The following is a 20,895-nucleotide window of genomic DNA, read 5'->3' on the forward strand; positions in this document are numbered from 1 at the left end:
CTTGGTGGACTAAATGTGTGATTACACTGTGCATATTGTAAAAACAAATTTTATTCATATTTCTATTTCTCATGTTAGTCATTTAGCAGACGCTCTTATCCAGACTTACAGTAAGGAGTGCATACATTTTCATACTTTCTTGTACTGGTGTCCTGTGGGATAAGTGTTCAGCACCATCCATGTTGCTGTGTTACTTAAGCCCTTACTTATACCTGGTGTTAACATGTTTCCTTTGTCCTGTACATTTTTAGACACGTGTACATGATTAAAATAAACACTGTGGTCTGACTGTGATCAGATCTTATAGGTGTAAATTGACATGTTGTTAAATTGGTAATTATCTTATTTTTTTTTAAACATACAATTGTTTTTGTTCAGTATGGGATGATGTATGTCAGTATGTCAGCTGCTGTATTGTGTCTGGTTGATATCATACAGTCAGTCATACATTACATACACATTTGCTTGGGAGCAACTGGAGTAGAAAAACTCATAGAATTTGGCTCTACTAACTTGGGTAAATACAGGCTTGTGACCTCTGCACCAGTTGTGACTCATCCTGGGAAAACAATGATTGCGCAACTCCCTCCCAACTCAGAAACAAAGTTCAGGTGCTGTTTGAAGAAAAGCACATTTATTTCATGATTGTACATGCAGTATTACCTAATACCATCACAAAAACCTTGACACCACCAATACTTTTGCTAGAAATGAATAAAAGCCCATGGCAAAATGGATAGAAATATACTGATTAGGTTTGTTGCTGGCACAGGGCTACAAGGCCCCCCATTAATTACGCATCAAGCAAGGGAGGGGGAAATGGGTCCTTATTGTTGTCTGGCTGGGGGAAAGAACATGAGTGTTTCTCCAGTGTGGAATGTCCTGAATTCTGGGTGCTGTTGAGTAAGCTCTCTCTTCACTGGCTATATGAGCTGGGCTCACTGTGCTGGGCCAGAGGAAAAGACCTGTCTGTCTCTGTGGTGTGCATTATGAAGGTAAGGAGTTCTCACTGATCCGCTCAACATGAATGATGATTACTATAACTCAATCTGACCTTGTGAATGTCATTATTTCTCCTAGCTGAACTTGGATGTAACTCTGTCCTGTCTGACTCTGTTACTCCCCCTTCTCCCTCACATTCGGTATGTACTGAGAACCTGAATGTGACATTCATGGTTGACATTTACCATTCTACGTAAAAGCTGAACATGATTGTTTCCATCCGTCCACTTAGCTGTGAGCACCCTGTGAACTGCAGATGGGGGCTTTATGGGGAATGGTCTGAATGCGATGGCTGCACAAAAACACAGGTACACACAGTCAATCACACACACACACACACACACACACACACACACACACACACACACACACACACACACACACACACACACACACACACACACACACACACACACACACACACACACACACACACACACACACACACACACACACACACACACACACACACACACACACACACACACTTAATTGCATGGATTTCAAGAAAGGAAGGTATTTTTTAAAAACTTGCATGTATTAATATTGATGTTTTCTGAATATTTATAGGTCCGCACACGGACTGTTGAGGAGTTTGCCCAGTATCAGGGCAGTCCATGCTCTGGGGAGGCTTCTCAGAGTCAAGAGTGTGTCCCCAAGAAAGGATGTCCCTTGGGCACAGGCTGTGGAGAAAGGTTCCGCTGTTCTGCAGGTACTTTTTGAAATCCACATGAAACCAGTAAAAATAAGTAATTTTTGTCTATTTGTGCACTTTGTACTGAATTAGTGTATTGTTTAGTATGTGTATTTTCATCTCATACAGGCGACCGATGTGTATGTATGTGCATATATGATTCATAAACAACAACAACATATGTACTGTATGTGTATCTTAGGACAGTGTGTGAGCCTCTCTCTGGTATGTAACGGAGACCAGGACTGTGAGGAGGGAGGGACAGACGAGAGACACTGTGATGCTGACAATAGCCACTATGTCTGTGACCTGGACAAGACTCCTCCCAACTCTGACCACACTGGCAAAGGGTAGGCAGGCCCCCCTCTACCACTAACATCATATGACATGTATAGTACAACACATCTTGCAAATTTGATGTGATGAGTTTTGCTTGTGTTTTTCTTAATGGTCACTTTGCATTGGCTATACTGCATTTCTCAACATGTTGATGTGATAATCCAGTGTTGAAGATGTGCAGATAGGTATCCGAGTTAAGGTTTGTATTGTCCCCTGTAGGTATGATGTGCTGACAGGGAAGTTCAGGTCTGGTGTCATTAACACACTAAGCTTCGGAGGGCAGTGCAGGAAGGTTTTCAGTGGAGACCACAAGACTTTCTACAGATTGCCTCAGAGTATCCTCAGGTACACCTTCCAGGTGAGCCATACTATACTATATGGGACTGCAGGTTTGGTTTAGTAACAGGTAGTAACTTACTGGTGAAGTAATACAACTACAATCTGTGAGATCTCTTCCTAGGTGGTGGTTGAGAATGACTTCAGCGATGAGGCCTATGAGAGCTCCTGGTCCTACATGAAGCACATCCAGGACAATGCCTTATGGGGACATGATCGCCGCACTTTTCACACAGAGCTCAACAAAGACAAGGTGACTCACTGAGACTATAGCTGGTTGATGACAATATAGCCCTGCGCGAGTATGTAAAGTATGATGGTTAGGTCTTATATGCGTGTCCCTCTCTTCTGCCAGTCTCACAGGCTGCTGATCATAAAGAATCAGGTGGAGCTAGCCCAGTTCCAGAACACCGTGCCCCAGTATGTCACTCTGGCTGAGGGCTTCTGGAAGGCGCTGTCCTCCCTCCCAACCACATACAGTTACCCAGCCTACCGCTCCCTCCTGCAGACCTATGGCACCCACTACTTGTCAGAGGGGGCCCTGGGGGGCCAGTACCAGGCCCTGCTGGAGTTTGACAACGAGGCCCTCAAAGAGACCAGTGAGTAGGACCCCTTTCTCACCAGATAGAGACACATAACTGTTAAATATGGTATTCATTGCATTGAATACATTACACATTCTTTTTGATTTCCTCTTTCTCTGATTGAAGGCACAACAGATACAGAATACCAACGGTGTGTTACGAAGAAGAAGCGCCGCTTGTTCAGGAAAAAGGTCAAAACCACATGTGAAAAACTGGTGGACTCTCTCAAGACCTCTAAAGGTAGGTCTACAAGTTTCTGTCACCCTTAGTAAACCATATATACACGGTATGCACCATGAGTGCTACAATGAATCAAAAACAACACCGTATTAGAAAATATCAACTAGTCTGAATTGTTAAGAATAGAAAGGTACTGAATTGAATAGGTCTGAAGTGACAATAACAGATGCATTGTACTGTATGTAATCACCTCTGTCAACCATGATCCTGTCTGCAGAGTATAACAACAACAAGCTGCCTATTAAGACCAATGTAATCGGTGGAGACCCATCCTTCATAGCTGGCCTGAGTGTCCTGGACCTGGAGAATCCTGAGGCCAATGGACAAATGTATGACAAGTGGGCCCGCTCTGTCAAGGACTTCCCTCAGGTCATCAACATGAAGGTAGCATAATCACATATATCTCATATAACTATAAACTTTTTAGTCAATTTCTATAATATTTTTTAGGATGCCGTCATGTTATACTGTATCAAGTCCGTCCATATTGTAGCTACGGCCTCTGTATGAGCTGGTGAAGGAGGTGCAGTGTGCCGGGCTGAGGAAGCTCCATCTGAAGAGAGCTACAGAGGAGTACCTGGCAGAGGAGCATCCCTGCCACTGCCGGCCCTGCCACAACAACGGGCAGCCCCTGCTTACTGGCACAGAGTGTAAATGTGTCTGCAGGCCTGGTACCTCGGGCCCTGCCTGTGAAAGTGGCACTGTTATAGGGGAGCAGCCAGGTAAAACAACCATAAATTGCTCACTTCCTGTAATGACTTGTCCACTGACACTGTATTGTTCACACAGGCCCCTTGCCTCTGACACTGAGCCAGCAAGATTTAAGATCAATGTATGATGTTGTTGTACATTTATCCATAATGATTGACTTATAAATGTGATATTTTGGCTTTGTCTTTTATAAGGGGTGATCCATGGGAGCTGGAGCTGCTGGTCGTCATGGGGATCTTGTTCTCAAAGTCAACTGTCAAGGTCTAGGACCTGCACTAACCCTGCTCCTAGGCGAGGGGGCCTCCATTGTGTGGGGCTGCCCACAGAACATACTTCCTGTGAAGAGTCAGACCTACAACATTTACAGTGAGGAAACTTAACCTCTCACCAAATACGCTGTGAACAACAGCACACCTTAGCACAGTAGCTACAGTTACAATAACCTCAGTAGACTATAACATTTGCCACATCTGCTTCAGAGTATGGGGGTTGACTGTGTGTTTGTCTGCAGGATGATGGAGCCTCAATGTTTTGTTCTCTCTATAAGTCCACCGAAGGCATGTAGAGCCCCGCCAGCCCTGAGGAATGGCTTTGTCCTGGTAATGGTCACCTTTCCATTCCTGTTATCTATTGCAGAATTCAATAACCTTCAAGGAAGTGTGTGTGAATTTGTCTATTGTATGTTGTGAAAAAGCATCCATGTGTATTTGCATCTAGAGCCCCAGAGATGTATACCTTGTAGGCAGTAAGATTGAGTACTCCTGCATAGAGGGCCACTACATCACTGGAGAAACTGTGGCTGAGTGCACTGACAACAACAGCTGGACCAGAGGACCATTGGAGTGCAAGAGTAGGTACTCAAAGGGTTAACTTTTTAAAACACTGACGTTGGATCTGACTCACTCAAACCACAGAGTTTCTAAACCCAGAGGCGCAACATCGCAAGACTTCCCGGGAACGCTTGCGAAGCAGACCAGGCTGGAGTTTGGGGTTTGAGAAGTCAATGAGAGAAGTGAACAATTCATCTTTAGATGTTAATTTTATCAAAATGTATAGACACAACCTAGATTTGAGACAAGGTCTTAAGTAGTTGAACATGTTATTACTCTGACTTCGCAAAAGTGACAAGCTGACCCGTTTTCATTTTCGTGCCGTTGATTTGGGAGACTGCACATGCACAGCTTCTATGCATGAGCTTAGCTAGCCAACGTCGCCATGACATTGGCAACAAGTTTGATTGGGGATTTCTATTGGAGAAGCAATTTTAGCCTATCTTCATACTGTACTGTCTTTGCTCAAACTCTATTCTAGGTGCAACATGTGATGTTCCGTCCCTTAAGAATGATGTCACAGGCACTCCTTGGAAAGTGATCTATCAAATTGGGGACAGTGTGTCCCTGTCCTGTCCTGTGGGGATGATGAGAGAGGGCATGGCAGAGATCGTCTGCAGCTCCAGTCTGCAGTGGTCTCCATCCCCAGACGGCATAAGGTGCAGAGAAGGTAAGAGATCCAGAGATTCAACTGCTACATGGGACTCTAGAAAGCAAATTCTTACCATCTTTGCTCTGAAATTAAATGAGGAGGCATCCCATTCCATTAAATATTAATTTTGATGTGTTTATTCTGTGTGTGCCAGTGCCAAAGGGCCCCACCCTTCCACTTGGCTTGAACTGCAAACTATGGGAAACACCAGGAAAGAGTCAGTGTGTGTGTAAGCTTCCATACCAATGCCAGTGAGTATTTTAATTGCAGTCTTTTCACATTTCTTGACTTTTGACAGGGTAATACAACTAAGTATATACAACCCTGGAAATAAACAAGATATTTTAATCTGATTAATTTTCTCTTTAAAGGCCTTCCCTGCAGTTATGTGCCACCCTCCACACAGGCAGAACAAGTAAATTGGGCGTGTGTCAACTTGGAGCGCTGCAGTGTCTGGGGCGGAGCTTCAAGCTGGTGAAGGACAGTGATTGTGATTGGTCGGATCAGGGGCTCACTTCCTGCCAGGAGGAGTGCTTTGACACCTCTGTCCAGCTCTGTGTCAAACTACCAGACAGTGCTGTTGCTGTGACAATGTCAGCATGTGAGGTGGGGGCTCGGAGGTGCCAAGGGGAGCAGTTTGATGTGGTCAGCATCAAGGCCTGTTCTGCACTTTAAAACATGATTCTTAACCCATAATTGTAATGTTGTTGTTTTTTACTTATAAGAGAGTAGTCCCTTATATTCTAATAAAGTGTGCATCAAGGTAGAGCTATCCATTTTCTACTCTACATGGTAATGGAGAGAACTATGCCACTAAGCTTTTGACTTCCTTTATTGGTTGAAATTTGGCCATAGAATCAATGAACGAAAAACATTTCAATGTCTGTAAAATATGTATTTTATCTTTCATTCAGCACCTAAAATGCACCTGATTTCAATGTCTGGATAGTACGTATTTTTGACGTCTGTATAAGATGTATTATAACCTTTCATTCAGTACCGGAAATGCACGTTATGTCAACGTCTGGAAAATGTCTGGAAGATGACTGGGATTGTTGCAAGTTGTAAATAAAAGATCATTAGACAAAAAAAGTTACATTTTTGTTCATTTCAAATAAACGCTACGTTGTGACACAATAGAGTTGATTGCATTAAGTGACATGTTTTAACAACAAGTTAACAACAATCTCAATTTTAGCAAATTAAGTTGAACCAAGCTACAACTGAAACGGGACAAAACGTGCTCCTTCTGAATGTTAGTCTTTACAGTTAAATGTAGTGTGTGCTCTATGGTATTATGGACAAGGAGAGAGTGATAGAATATGGAAAGAGGATGGGTACAGCAGGACCTGATTATGTGGACTATTCACACGGGCCTTCATTGAGAATCTCAAACACCATCGTTGTACACTTGATGACAGACATGGAGCACAAGGCCAACTCCTCTTGCTCTGGTTCTTCAGCAGCTTCACACAGAACATGTGTTCTCCCTCAGGACAGTCCTGGGGAACTTCACACAGACATTGTTTGGACTTTGGGTGCACAAAGTCAAAGGGTAAGAGCAACATGTACATAGAATGATTTTGCTATGTTGAAATTTATCTTTGACAAATAATGAATTGTATTGCATCTTAACTAGTTAAAACTATTTTCAGATAAGGTTATTTCAGCTGAACATGGTCAAGTGCTATCTGACTCATAGAGGGAATGTGTGGCCAGTCAGAGTTGCCGGTGCAGCTCTTACACTCGTAACAGATGTCAGAGTTGCAGGGCTCCTGGACTGAGCTCTTGGCAGACATGGTGGCACTGAACTTGGCCCAGTCCAGGCTGACCACATCCTTGTCACATGGACCCACATTCATGGAGAAGAGCTGGTCACCATGGCAACAACCCAGGTGGAAACCACAATAGGACATCATCATACCACTGCCAACTTCAACATTGAAGATGCATAACTCGTTTTTGTATAGGCTGCAATACACACAACACACACAAAGGTGGAGCACACACAGATATGGAAACCATAGATCAATCCAAGTAGAGCTAACATTAAAAGGCACTTAACAACCCATTAATATTACATTATTCATGACTTAATGAAGATTGATAAATGAAAGTACTCACATAAGTCTCTCATGCCACGCAAATACATTTGGAACTATCATGCCTCTCTCCACCCCCACATTAAGTGTTAGAAACAAACAACTTATCGGGACAGACACAACAGACAGAACAAAAAAAACATAATTACGTCATTATGTAATTGAATCCTATTGTCAATCATGTGATCTTCACTTAATTGTCGATAAACTATATGATGACTTAAAAAGGACACCAACATCCTCTGTTTCTTCAAAGCCCTTTTGAGACAGTCTCCACCTATTTTGTAGTGCAGGTCATCAGGATGTGAAGGCTCCCAGGTTAGACTCTGCAACAGCTTTAGAAGCCCCGCCCTGACGGTGTCATGCCTTTGTCAGTGCAGTCGAGTCCCACAGAGTAGCCCACCTTGCACTACTTTAAAATAATTGAGTTAAGAAAGCATCTATACAAACATGCTTTCTTTTTTGCTTTATTGAGTAAGGCAGCTCCAAAATGCAGGAGTTTCAGTCTAGCTCAATGCTTTCTGTGGTGGTGGGGCAGCCAGTGGAAAATACGAAGCGTAGGGGTTGATAATATTCACTAGTTGCGCCGTGATTGGCTCAGTGTTCTGTCACTCATGGGGACACTACGTCACTGCCAAATCTAAGTGTAGAGCTCGAAAATTCAAGCCTCTTGGGTGCTGCCATAGAGTTACATTAGAAGTGCCCATCCAAGAAGGCTCAAGGTCATTGGCAACAGATAAAATTAAGTCAAATCCCGTTATATCTACAGTATCTTTAATTGGATTGATCATGTCAACATCATACTTTCAAAATATTAGCTAGCAGTCATTATAAATCAAGTCAACAATCTACTGGCAAATCCTATTTAATCCTTGTCATATGAAGAGAAATAATGAAGAGAAATTACAGATAAAACGTATCAGTGCTCATCGGACATTGGACATAAACATTACACAACAAGTTGGAAATCTCAAATTCAACAATGTGGTTTGGAAGGAATCAGTGGCTAACTGGAGTGGGTGTGTTATCCCAATTATCGTTTTAAGGTTCTCTTTTAATATTTTAAAATGATAAACATTCAGCTTTGGTCATGCTGTAAATCCAGCATGATTTCTGCCGCAATCAAAACAACTGTTAACTCAGAACTAGGAAGTCTGACTTCAGTGAGTTCAAGACAACCCAGGAAAAAACTAGCTACAACTGAGAAAATAAGTTTTAAACGGTCACCCAACTCGGAATTGTCAATGAGGAACTTGAGCCTCTTTCTAGAACTACGACCTGAAGATCACTGACGTCATCATGATTCGACCTTGTTTTTTTTCAGAGTTCCTAGTTGTTTTGAAAGCACCATAAATCCAGAGAAAGACAGACTTTGATGACAAAGTTTGAAGACAAAATTTGCCCACAAAGGAATGCCACGCGCCACCATTCCTGTTCAAGTGAGCACAGCACAAAAAGGTGAGTCCAAAAATGTATTTTATGCTGCTGCATAAATTATGTAATATGCCAGGGAGATATGTACAGTGGGGAGAACAAGTATTTGAAACGTTGCCGATTTTGCAGGTTTTCCTACTTACAACACATGTAGAGGTCTGTGATTTTATATCATAGGTACACTTAAACTGTGAGAGACAGAATCTAAAACAAAAATCCAGAAAATCACATTGTATGATTTTTAAGTAATTAATTTGCATTTTATTGCATGACATAAATATTTGATCACCTACCCACCAGTAAGAATTCCGTCTCTCACAGACCTGCTAGTTTTTCTTTAAGAAGCCCTCCTGTTTTCCACTCATTACCTGTGTTAACTGCACCTGTTTGAACTCATTACATGTATAAAAGACACCTGTCTACACACTCATTAAAACAGACTCCAACCTCTCCGCAATGGCCAAGACCAGAGAGCTGTTTAAGGACATCAGGGATACAATTTTAGACATGCACAAGGCTGTGATGGGCTACAGGACAATAGACAAGCAGCGTGGTGAGAAGGCAACAACTGTTGGCACAATTATTAGAAAATGGAAGAAGTTCAAGATGACGGTCAATCGCCCTCGGTCACATCATTCTTTGGGGATGATTTTTTGCAAAGGGGACAGGACGACTGCACCGTATTGATGGGAGGATGGATGGGACCATGTATCGCGAGATCTTGGCCAACAACCTCCTTCCCTCAGTAAGAGCATTGAAGATGGGTCGTGGCTGGGTCTTCCAGCATGACAACGACCCGAAACACACAGCCAGGGCAACTAAGGAGTGGCTCCGTAAGAAGCATCTCAAGGACCTGGAGTGGCCTAGCCAGTCTCCAGACCTGAACCCAACAGAAAATCTTTGGAGGGAGCTGAACGTCCGTATTGCCCAGCAACAGCCCCGAAACCGGAAGGATCTGGAGAAGGTCTGTATGGAGGAGTGTGCCACAATCCCTGCTGCAGTGTGTACAAACCTGGTCAAGAACTACAGGAAACGTATGATCTCTGTAATTGCAAAAAAAGGTTTCTGTACCAAATATTAAGTTCTGCTTTTCTGATGTATCAAATACTTATGTCATGCAATAAAATGCATATTAATTACTTAAAAATCATACAATGTGATTTTCTGGATTTTTGTTTTAGATTCCGTCTCTCACAGTTGAAGTGTACCTATAATAAAAAATGACAGTCCTCTACATGCTTTGTAAGTAGGAAAACCTGCAAAATCGGCAATGTTTCAAATACTTGTTCTCCCCACTGTATACTGTAGCTAAGAAAGTAATACTAAGTGTATGTTGGAATGGAATTCCAGTTGGAATGATGGTGCCGGAGGGTAGGGCTGCCGTCGGCTCTTAACCAACCATGTTATTTTGTTTGTTTTTTCGCGTTGTTTGTAACTTGTTTTGTACATAATGTTGCTGCTACAGTCTCTTATGACCCGAAAAGAGCTTCTGGACATCAGAACTGGGAGTACTCACCTCAAATTGGATGAGGAGTTCTTCTTCAATGAGTAATACACAATGTATATACTATGGACACCCGACCAGGCCCAGATCCCTGTGATTCGCTGGAAAGGGAAACACACTACCGTTAAAAGTTTCGGGTCACTTAGAAATGTCCTTGTTTTTGAAAGAAAAGCATATTTTTTGTCCATTAAAATAACATCAAATTGATCAGAAATACATTAATGTTGTAAATGACTGTTGTAGCTGGAAATGGCAGGAATATCTACATCGTCGTACAGAGTCCATTAACAGCAACCATCACTCCTGTGTTCCAATGGCACGTTGTGTTAGCTAATCCAAGTTTATCATTTTAAAAGGCTAATGGATCATTAGAAAACCCTTTTGCAATTATGTCAGCACAGCTTAAAACTGTTTTTCTGATTAAAGAAGCAATAAAACTGTCCTTCTTTAGACTAGTTGAGTATCTGTTGCGTCAGTATTTACAGGCTCAAAATGGCCAGAAACAAAGGCCTTTCTTCTGAAATTCGTCAGTATATTCTTGTTCTGAGAAATGAAGGCTATTGCATGAGAAAAATTGTCAAGAAACTGAAGATCTTGTACAGCGCTGTGTACCACTCCCTTCACAGATCAGAGCAAACTGTCTTGAACCAGAATAGAAAGAGGAGAGGAAGGCCCCGGTGCACAACTGAGCAAGTACATTAGACTATCTAGTTTAAGAAACAGACTGAACTGGCAGCATCATTAAATAGTACCCCCAAAGCTCCGGGGTGAGCAGACATTCCATCCTAAAACAATATTTTTTTAATTGCAGGCCCCTGAACCATAATCTTGATCTCATCTTTGTACTTCTTGAATATATTATATTCTTTATAACGGCTTTGTTCTTTTTAATGCAGATATTTTATCACGCCGAGATTCTGGCCTTCTAGATCCTCTGTCCAGTATCTGTGTTCCCATCATAATCTTTTATTTTTATTGGCCAGTCTGAAATATGTCTTTTTCTTTGCAACTTTGCCTGGAAGTCCAGCATCCCGGAGTCGCATCTTCACTGTTGACATTTAGACTGGTGTTTTGCTGGTACTATTTAATGAAGCTGCCGGTTGAGGACTTGTGAGGCGTCTGTTTTTCAACCTAGACACTCTAATGTACTTGTCCTCTTGCTAAGTTGTGCACTCGGGCTTCCCACTCCTCTTTCTACAACATATATAACATAACTACACTGTATTTCTGACCAATTTGATGTTATTTTAATGGACAGAAAATGTGCTTTTCTTTCAACAACAAGGGCATTTCTAAGTGACCCCAAACTTTTGAACGGCAATGTATGTCTATGGGTATGACTTCATATATCCCTCACAAATGATTGGTTATTTAACTTGTCTGTCAAAGAAGACACCCACTTCCTGCATCAGCCACAAACCGAGTTTCTAACACGGAACCCAAACTGGCTGTGCGCGTGTGCCATCATGTGCCATCGTGCATACATTTATTTTGTCCCCTCACACCAAACGCGATCACAACACGCAGATTAAAATATCAAAACAAACTCTGAACCAATTACATTAATTTGGGGAAAGGTCGAAAAGCATTTAACATTTATGGCAATTTAGCTAGCTAGCTTGCACTTGCTAGCTAATTTGTCCTATTTAGATAGCTTGCTGTTGCTAGCTAATTTTGTCCTGGGATATAAACATTGAGTTGTTATTTTACCTGAAATGCACAAGGTCCTCTACTCCGAGAATTAATCCACACATAAAACGGTCAACCGAATCATTTCTAGTCATCTCTCCTCCTTCCAGGCAATTTTTTCTCTGGACTTTATATTGGCAACTTTCAGAAATTAGGTGCATTACCGCCACCGACCTTGTTCGTCTTTCAGTCACCCACGTGGGTATAACCAATGAGATGGCACGTGGGTACCTACTTCTATTTACCAATGAGGAGATGGGAGAGGCAGGACTTGCAGCGCTATCTGCGTCACAAATAGAACTGACTTCTATTTTAGCCCTTGACAACGCAGACGCTCGTTGGTGCGCGCAGGCAGTGTGGGTACAATAATTGAATAACATAGATTTCTACATTTATTTTTGCAACACTTGCGCACGCAATGTGAGCGGTGTAGTCAGCCTGTAAGCCATGACAACACAAAGTTCAAAGTTCCCAAGTGTTCCAAACCCTCCTTTCACAACCTTCCATCCTGTCCCCTTACTGGAAGAAGTGTCTGGAAATTCCAGATTCCAGTAACATTCACCAGCTGTAAGTTGTCTCTACAACTCTGACCCCTGACACTCCCTTGAGTGTGGAAAGAGGGGTCATGGGTGGAACACTGAGTTCCTGTCACACTGATAAAATATTAAATAGTTTCATGTTGTGATTGAGGAAGTTTATAGCTTTGCAAGTACCCACAACTATAACGAATAGGTCCATTTGTCTCCTTCATGTGAAGTATACTTTAAGCGGACATCATGTGTGGGCTCTGAAACCAACAAGAAACAACAGATCAGAGCCTCTCTATAAACCAGACAAAAAGGATTATTTAAATACAAAAAGTTTATTCACATTATAAAATGGGCTATACATACTGTCAGCCGTACAACAATCTATAGCACAACATCTATACATCTACCACAGTACAAATAGCAATATTCATGCTGTACACTTTCGGCCAAGACATCTAAATAAATCAAAGCAAAGGATTTAGACATTCAATCTTTAGATAATCTATAGTTACATTATTCAAAGAAAGTTTCATACAAAACATTTACCACCATTTATATACTGTATTTACATGAAATTAGAAGTGTTTTTGATATGGAGCATTGCAAAGCCCTTGTGATGGAAAAAGTAAGTTGGAGACAGATTTCCTTTTCATGGAAGACTGCAAAAGAAGCATCGCACAGTGAAGAAATATAATGACATTCTGAGGAAGATGTCTGAAGGCAAAGATTAGGCAAAGCTGTCTACCAACATAATGCATCTCTCATGGCATCAGTTTGTGCTCGTCTATAGACCTAAGGGTCCTCCTTTTCTACAAAGAGAGACAGCTTGAATAATATAATAGCAAAATATGCATGTTTGTAACATTATATTTGAATAGCTTTTTCTACATATAATCATATTACAAAATAAAGACAGACTGATCAGAAAGTTCCTTCCCCAAATGGCAGTAATAACATGTAAGGTGTTGTGTAGGGTTGGTGTGCTGCCCTTGCTGCTGCCTGCAGGACCCGACTGACTCAGCCAGACACCAGGCAGCAGAACCCAGAGAAGCGCCTCTTCCTCTGTCTGACTAGCGGGTATTGAGTGAGATTCAGCAGACTGCTGTCATCTAGACAACACAGACAGAGGAACCTGAGTACAGTGCAGTGCCTTCCATCTTGTGTATCTTTCATGATTTAACACACTCTTACAGTACAAATGCTACTTACCTTGGTTTTTTAGTGGTAAAGGCATGGTCTCCCTAAGTTTGCTGAGTAGGTTTCTCATCTCTCGCATGTCCCTGAGGACACAGGGTGAATCATGGGTAAATCCATTTACCACCTCTACATGGTCACAGAGAAAGCCTACACACAAACTGAAACATGAATGTCTACTATAACTTGTAATGTCCAAGCTGTTGATAATCCTATTCATGTATGGCTTAAACAGTGCTCTGTGGCCTGGGATTTCTGTTGACCATGAGAGACCATGAGTGTGTAAGCATATTGCATTACACTATACCTCTCTATGTTTTCAATATCGGTGCACACCAGCCAGGACTCGTGTTGGTAGTCCACAGGTGAGGAGGAGCGCTCCTCCAGGATGGGTACATCAGAACTCTCATCCACCTTGAAGTCCAGCCTGGGCTCCGGGTATGAATCCTTTCCTGGGATATGATCAACATATAATACTGGGTAACCTGTGATGCCATGTATTTCATATTGTATGGTATATTTCAATGCCATACAACACTCCTTCCGTGGCCTCCAACTGCTCTTAAACGCTAGTAAAAACCAAATGCATGCTTTTCAACCGTTCACTGCTCGCACCCGCCCGCCCGACTAGCATCACCACCCTGGACGGTTCCGACCTAGAATATGTGGACAACTATAAATACCTAGGTGTCTGGCTAGACTGTAAACTCTCCTTCCAGACTCATATTAAACATCTCCAATCAAAAATCCAATCTAGAATTGGCTTTCTATTTCGCAACAAAGCCTCCTTCACTCACGCCGCCAAACTTACCCTAGTAAAACTGACTATCCTACCGATCCTCGACTTCGGCGATGTCATCTAAAAAATAGCTTCCAACACTCTACTCAGCAAACTGGATGCAGTCTATCACAGTGCCATCCGTTTTGTTACCAAATCACCTTATACCACTGCGACCTGTATGCTTTAGTCGGCTGGCCCTCGCTACATATTCGTTGCCAGACCCACTGGCTCCAGGTCATCTATAAGTCTATGCTAGGTAAAGCTCCGCCTTATCTAAGTTCACTGGTCATGATAACAACACCCACCCGTAGCACGTTCCAGCAGGTATATCTCACTGATCATCCCCAAAGCCAACACCTCATTTGGCCGCCTTTCCTTCCAGTTCTCTGCTGCCAGTGACTGGAACGAATTGCAAAAATCACTGAAGTTTGAGACTTTTATTTCCCTCACCAACTTTAAACAACAACTATCTGAGCAGCTAAACAATCGCTGCAGCTGTACATAGTCCATCTGTAAATAGCCCACCCAATCTATCTACCTCATCGCCATACTGTTTTCTATTTTATTTACTTTTCTGCTCTTTTGCACAACCAGTATTTTTTTATTTGATTTTTTATTTGACCTTTATTCGAACTTGCAACCTTTCGGTTACTAGTCCAACGCTCTAACCACTTGGCTACCCTGCCGCCCAGTATCTCTACCTGCACATAATCATCTGCTCATTTATCACTCCAGTGTTAATCTGCTAAATTGTAACTATTTGCTCCTATGGCCTATTTATTGCCTACCTCCTCATGCCTTTTGCACACACTGTATATAGACGTTATTTTTTCTACTGTGTCATTGACTTGTTTATTGTGTTATTGGCTTGTTTATTGTTTACTCCATGTGTAACTCTGTGTTGTTGTCTGTGTCACGCTGCTTTGCTTTATCTTGGCCAGGTCGTAGTTGCAAATGAGAACTTGTTCTCAACTAGCCTACCTGGTTAAATAAAGGTGAAATAAAAAATAAATACAAAATATTGTAGCTACTATTATGCCATCTGCTGGTTGAGATTGATATTTCACCTTTCCTGTGGAGCTGCAGTACCCCCAATAGACACATGGACTTGAGCATCTCCGTGATGAACATCTCCAGGCAGCACTGCAGCTGGATGAAGAGCCGGCAGATCTCTGGGTGGATCTCCCCATCCTCTGGCCTACAACACATACACATACAGTAGGAGAATGGACAGTTTCAAATCTTATCACTGGCTCCTATTCTAGCCCTTCGTGAAACCCCCTGGCTCTAAAGCAGGGGTGGGCAACTTTGGTGAGGACCACAAAAAAATCTGAACTCATCATGGGGGGTCACAGTGGCTTAGGGGTCTGCATATCCACATCCATACCCACCCACACATGCAGTTGATAAGGCCCTAAGTAACATTTTGTTGATCCATGGGCCCACTTAAGCGGGACCGCAGGCTCTAATTGCCCATCCTTGCTCTAAAGAGACTGGAGGTGTGAGGGGTCTTTAATGGCTAAGGAAGAGCAGATAATTTATGAGTAGATTACACTTAGCAACAAGGACAGCTCCAGCGGCAATTGAAGACATCAACCTATCACATCCAGTGACTGTATCATAGATTCCAAGTAGCCCACTGTACAGGCTTGGGGTACATTTAATTTGAATTCCAGTCAATTCAGGAAGTAGTCTACACTGAAATTCCAATATCAATTCTCTTTAACGTGGAATTGGAATTTGGTTTACTTTCTGAATTGAAATTGAATTGAACCCAAACCTGCTACTGAATTTCTGTGGTTTCTGTACAGCACTTTGAGATATCAGCTGATGTACGAAGGGCTATATACATTTGATTTGATTTGATTTAATTATCCTGTCGAATAGCAGGGCTTGGATTGACACACTAGCACCGTGGACAGCTCCAGTGACGACTGAAGATGTCAACAGATCACATTCATTAAATTGTAGCCTATCCGTATATCGTGGACGCAGATTCCTTACCCAGACCCAGATATCACGGTGAGGTTCTGATGGGCAGCTTGGGCCATAGCGCATCCTTTGGTCCTGGTACGGTGCAACACGGCCCGTAAAGAGGGACAATCGGCAGAAATCTCCCCAATAGAGATTACCTGTTCTCGGTACAGCGCCACAAGAGTGTTGAATTCTTGGACAGTCTGAGAAGCAACATGTACACATAACCCCTTTCAGCAAGTCAATGCATAGCTCTATAGGTTTTCAAGGGCCCAATATAGGCCTAAACTTTAATAACACTATTGCACTATAAAGACACACACATATATACATAGATATATACACACTACTAATTGTGGCACATTGGTGTAATATTGTAGTAGCTATCCTTGTGGCATGCCCTTCTGAGTGCAACATTAAGAAACCATTCAAGGACATTCTTAAATGAATTTCTCTATGGCTCCTGGACTCCCATCTAGGACTTAGTTGGCAGATAAATGTAGCTTGGTAGGAAAATGTCTCTGGATAATTACATTTAGAATATCTAGCGTTGCGCATTTTAATTTGTTGTGGGTAAAATATATATAGGATAGTGTCTGCTCTTATACTAGTACGGCAAAAATGACTCCATTGCTTTTACAAATAATGCACGATAGATCATATCTCACCATCCTACAGTCGCTTACGGCCCGCTGGGCTTTCCGCGCGCTCTCGGTGCTCTCCCGGCGCTCGGGGTCCCTCTGCGGTGGTTTGCCGAGCTGGAAAATGTTCGCTGCGTATCTGGGGCGGTTAATGCGCCCGTTCGGTGCAGAACACATGCATACACAGTCACTGATAAAATCCCACGGCCAGCCTATCTATAATATTCGTATGTTCAGCTTGCAGGACGACAGCAAGTAGTGGACGGCTCGCAGCTTCTTCTCTGCATCTCTCTCCTCAGCGGCGAAGCGAGTCACCTTCACCCCAGCAGAAGGCCAACTGCGGCTGAACGGTCTTCTGTCGTGCTTTCACCTGAGAAGCGAATTCATGGGGAGCCTGAGCCAACCATTTGTCATTGCTCCGGCATCCCGTTAACTGTTGAGGCGTCGACGACTACAAAGCAAGCGGGTCTGTCGCAGGAAAGTATTGAGAATAAACGCAAATATCTACAAATATTATTCGTATCTGGCATGAGCAACAGCACATTCAAAGACCAGCAGGAATATGAATGCTCAAAGTCATCAATTTACGCACATCACAGCCTCCCCGACCGATGTGAGATACAGAATACAGACATACAGGCTACTGTTGGCTGCAAGCAAACCAATGTATTATTGTCACCACAATTGCAAACCAATGAAAACTGTACATTTGACACATAACTTACCAGAGATTTGGCAATTTGTTCTGTAAAATGTATATAAGATGTCTATCATTGGTAATACATTGAATGACACACAGGTAAGACAAAATATTACAATGAGTCCCTGCAACACACAAAATTGCAACAGTACTAAAATACACTATATATACAAATCAGTGGATTCGGCTATTTCACACATACCTGTTGCTGACAGGTGTATAAAATCGGTGTATAAAATCTCCATAGACAAACATCGGCAGCAGAATGGCCTTACAGAAGAGCTCAGGGTCTTTCAATGTAGCGCCTCATAGAGACGCCACCTTTCCAACAAGTAATTTTGTCCAATTTCTTCCCTGCTAGAGCTGCCCCGGTCAAGTGCTGTTATTGTGAAGTGGAAAAGTCTAGGAGCAACAAGAGCTCAGCCGTGAAGTGGTAGGCCACAGAAGCTCACAGAACGGGACCGCCGAGTGCTGAAGCGTGTAGTGCGTGAAAATCATCTGTTCTGGGTTGCAACACTCACAACCGAGTTCCAAACTGCCTCTGGAAGCAACTCCAGCAGAAAAACTGTTCATGAAATGTGTTTCAATGGCTGAACAGCTGCATACAAGCCTAAGATCACCATGTGCAATGCTAATCGTTGGCTGGAGTAGTGTAAAGCTCTCCATCATTGGACTCTGGAGCAGTGGAAACTCGTTCTCCGGAGAAATGAATCACACTTTACTGACAGTCCCTCTGACAAATCTGGGTTTGGCAGATGCCAGCAGAAAGCCCCAATGAATAGTGCCAACTGTAAAGTTTGGTGAAGCAATAATGGTCTGGGGCTGTTTTTCATGGTTTGGGCTAGGAAAATTAGTTCCAGTGAAGGGAAATCTTAACACTGCAGCATACAATGATATTCTAGACAATTCTGTGCATCCAACTTAAGTCCCTTTCCTGTTTCAGCGCGACAATACCCCAGTGCACAAACCGAGGCTCATACAGAAATGGTTTGTCAAGATAGGTGTGGAAGAACTTGACTGGCCTGCACAGAGAGCTGACCTCAACCCCTTAGAACACCATTGGGATGAATTGGAACGCCAACTGCGAGCTATGCCTAATTGCCCAACATTAGTACCCGACCTCAGTAACGCCCTTGACCCAACAGCAATGTTCCAACATCTAGAGGAAAGCCTTCCCAGAAGAGTGGAAGCTGTTATAGCAGCAAGGGGCAACTCCATATTAATGCCCATGATTTTGCAATGAGATGTTCGACGAGCAGGTATCCACATACTTTTGGTCATGTAGTGCATATTGAATAAAAAGTTTATAGTTATATGAGATGTACATTATCAAAAGTTTGGACACACCTACTCATTAAAGGGTTTTCCTTTATTGGTACTATTTTCTACATTGTAGAATACTAGTGAAGACATCACAACTATGAAAGAACACATATGGAATCATGTAGTAACCAAAAAAGTGTTAAACAAATAAAAATATATTTAAAAGTAGCCGCCCTTTGCCTTGATTACAGCTTTGCACACTCTTGGCATTCTCTCAACCAGCTTCACCTGGAATGCTTTTCCAACAGTCTTCCCACATATGCTGAGCACTTGTTGGCTGCTTTTCCGTCACTCTGCAGTCCAACTCATCTCCATTGAGTTGAGTTTGGGTGATTGTGGAGGCCAGATCATCTGATGCAGCACTCCATCACTCTCCTTATTGGTCAAATAGCCCTTACACAGCCTGGAGGTTTGTTGGGTCATTGTCCTGTTGAAAAATGTTAGTCCCCCTAAGCGCAAACCAGATGGGACAGTGTATCGCTGCAGAATGCTGTGGTAGCCATGCTGGTTAAGTGTGCGTTGAATTCTAAATCAAATCAGACAGGGAAAGCACACCCACACCACCTCCTCCATGCTTCACAGTGGGAAGTACACATGCGGAGGTAATCCGTTCAACCAAAAATCTCACATTTGGACTCATCAGACCAAATGACAGATTTCCACTGGTCTAATGTCCATTGGTTGTGTTTCTTGGCACAAGCAAGTCTCTTATTATTATTAGTGTCCTTAAGTATTGGTTTCTTTGCAGCAATTCGACCATGAAGGCCTGATTCACTCATTCTCCTCTGACCAGTTGATGTTGAGATGTGTCTGTTACTTGAACTATGTGAAACATTTATTTCAGCTGCAATTTCTGAGGTGCAGTTAACTCTAATGAACTTATCCTCTGCAGCAGAGGTAACTCGGGGTCTCCCTTTCCTGTGATGGTCCTCACGAGAGCCAGTTTCATCATAGTGCTTGATGGTTTTTATAACTGCACTTGAAGAAACTTTCAAAGTTCTTGACATTTCCATATTGACTGACCTTCATGTCTTAAAGGTAATGATGGACTGTCATTTCTCTTTGCTTATTTGAGCTGTTCTTGCCATAATATGGACTTGGACTTGCTATCTTCTGTATACCACCCTTACCTTGTCACAACACAACTGATTGCCTCAAACACATTGAGAAGGATAGAAATTCCACAAATGAACTTAACAAGGCACACCTGTTAATTGAAATACATTCCAGGCGACAACCTCATGATGCTGGTTGAGAGAATGCCAAGAGGGTACAAAGCTGTCATCAAGGCAAAGGGTGGCTACTTTGAAGAATCTCAAATATAAAATAGATTTTGATTTGTTTAACACTTTTTTGCTTTCTACATGATTCCACATGTTATTTCCTAGTTGATGCCTTCACTATTATTCCACAATGTAGAATATAGTCAAAATAAAGAAAAACCCTAAGTGTGTCCAAACTTTCGGCTGGTACGGTATGTGATTATTCTACCTTCATGTTGATGACCTGAGGGAAGTCCTTGACAGAGTGGGCCCACTGGTCATACATATATCAAAATAGGCCTATTATTATAGATCTCTGTGCATTTCCTAACCTGATTTTTTAAAACAATAATAATTATTGGTCTTTCGTTTT

The 20,895-nt window shown here is 42.4% G+C and overlaps 2 protein-coding genes across 3 annotated transcripts; one reads left to right on the plus strand and one right to left on the minus strand.

Moving 5' to 3' along the window:
- Positions 1 to 830: 830 nt before the first annotated feature.
- Positions 831 to 6,530, plus strand: c7b (complement component 7b). Its single transcript, XM_035775914.2, has 17 exons — positions 831 to 995; positions 1,081 to 1,142; positions 1,235 to 1,310; positions 1,573 to 1,714; positions 1,899 to 2,046; positions 2,255 to 2,393; positions 2,496 to 2,624; positions 2,727 to 2,970; positions 3,082 to 3,195; positions 3,413 to 3,579; positions 3,689 to 3,917; positions 4,101 to 4,272; positions 4,418 to 4,505; positions 4,624 to 4,756; positions 5,218 to 5,406; positions 5,543 to 5,639; positions 5,760 to 6,530. Exons 1-17 carry the CDS (start codon positions 990 to 992, stop codon positions 6,061 to 6,063), a joined length of 2,439 nt encoding a protein of 812 aa, XP_035631807.1. The 5' UTR covers positions 831 to 989; the 3' UTR covers positions 6,064 to 6,530.
- Positions 6,531 to 12,960: 6,430 nt separating this feature from the next.
- On the minus strand, positions 12,961 to 20,860 carry LOC118387494 (regulator of G-protein signaling 7-binding protein B-like). 2 transcript variants are annotated; one of them, XM_035775913.2, is made up of 6 exons: positions 17,265 to 20,860; positions 16,627 to 16,754; positions 15,690 to 15,820; positions 14,149 to 14,293; positions 13,857 to 13,927; positions 12,961 to 13,756 (listed from the first exon to the last, which is right to left on the minus strand). In XM_035775913.2, exons 1-6 carry the CDS (start codon positions 17,412 to 17,414, stop codon positions 13,665 to 13,667), a joined length of 717 nt encoding a protein of 238 aa, XP_035631806.1. In that variant the 5' UTR covers positions 17,415 to 20,860; the 3' UTR covers positions 12,961 to 13,664. The 2 variants fall into 2 exon arrangements, with proteins under 2 accessions (XP_035631806.1, XP_035631803.1); XM_035775910.2 differs by having other exon boundaries at positions 16,627 to 16,799.
- Between the last annotated feature and the right edge of the window lie 35 nt (positions 20,861 to 20,895).

Source organism: Oncorhynchus keta, chromosome 13, assembly GCF_023373465.1.
Source record: "Oncorhynchus keta strain PuntledgeMale-10-30-2019 chromosome 13, Oket_V2, whole genome shotgun sequence".
NCBI classification, from domain to species: domain Eukaryota; kingdom Metazoa; phylum Chordata; class Actinopteri; order Salmoniformes; family Salmonidae; genus Oncorhynchus; species Oncorhynchus keta.

Excerpts from the sequence above, each read along its gene's own strand:
- LOC118387494 (XM_035775910.2), bottom strand. The coding sequence starts at position 17,414 with ATGTGTTCTGCACCGAACGGGCGCATTAACCGCCCCAGATACGCAGCG. Across the intron at positions 16,800-17,264 it reads CCGTAAGCGACTGTAGGATG|ACTGTCCAAGAATTCAACAC; the intron begins GTGAGATATGAT and ends GTTGCTTCTCAG. Across the intron at positions 13,928-14,148 it reads GATATTGAAAACATAGAGAG|GGACATGCGAGAGATGAGAA; the intron begins GTATAGTGTAAT and ends CTGTGTCCTCAG.
- c7b (XM_035775914.2), top strand. Across the intron at positions 1,311-1,572 it reads ATGGCTGCACAAAAACACAG|GTCCGCACACGGACTGTTGA; the intron begins GTACACACAGTC and ends GAATATTTATAG. Across the intron at positions 1,715-1,898 it reads AAGGTTCCGCTGTTCTGCAG|GACAGTGTGTGAGCCTCTCT; the intron begins GTACTTTTTGAA and ends TGTGTATCTTAG.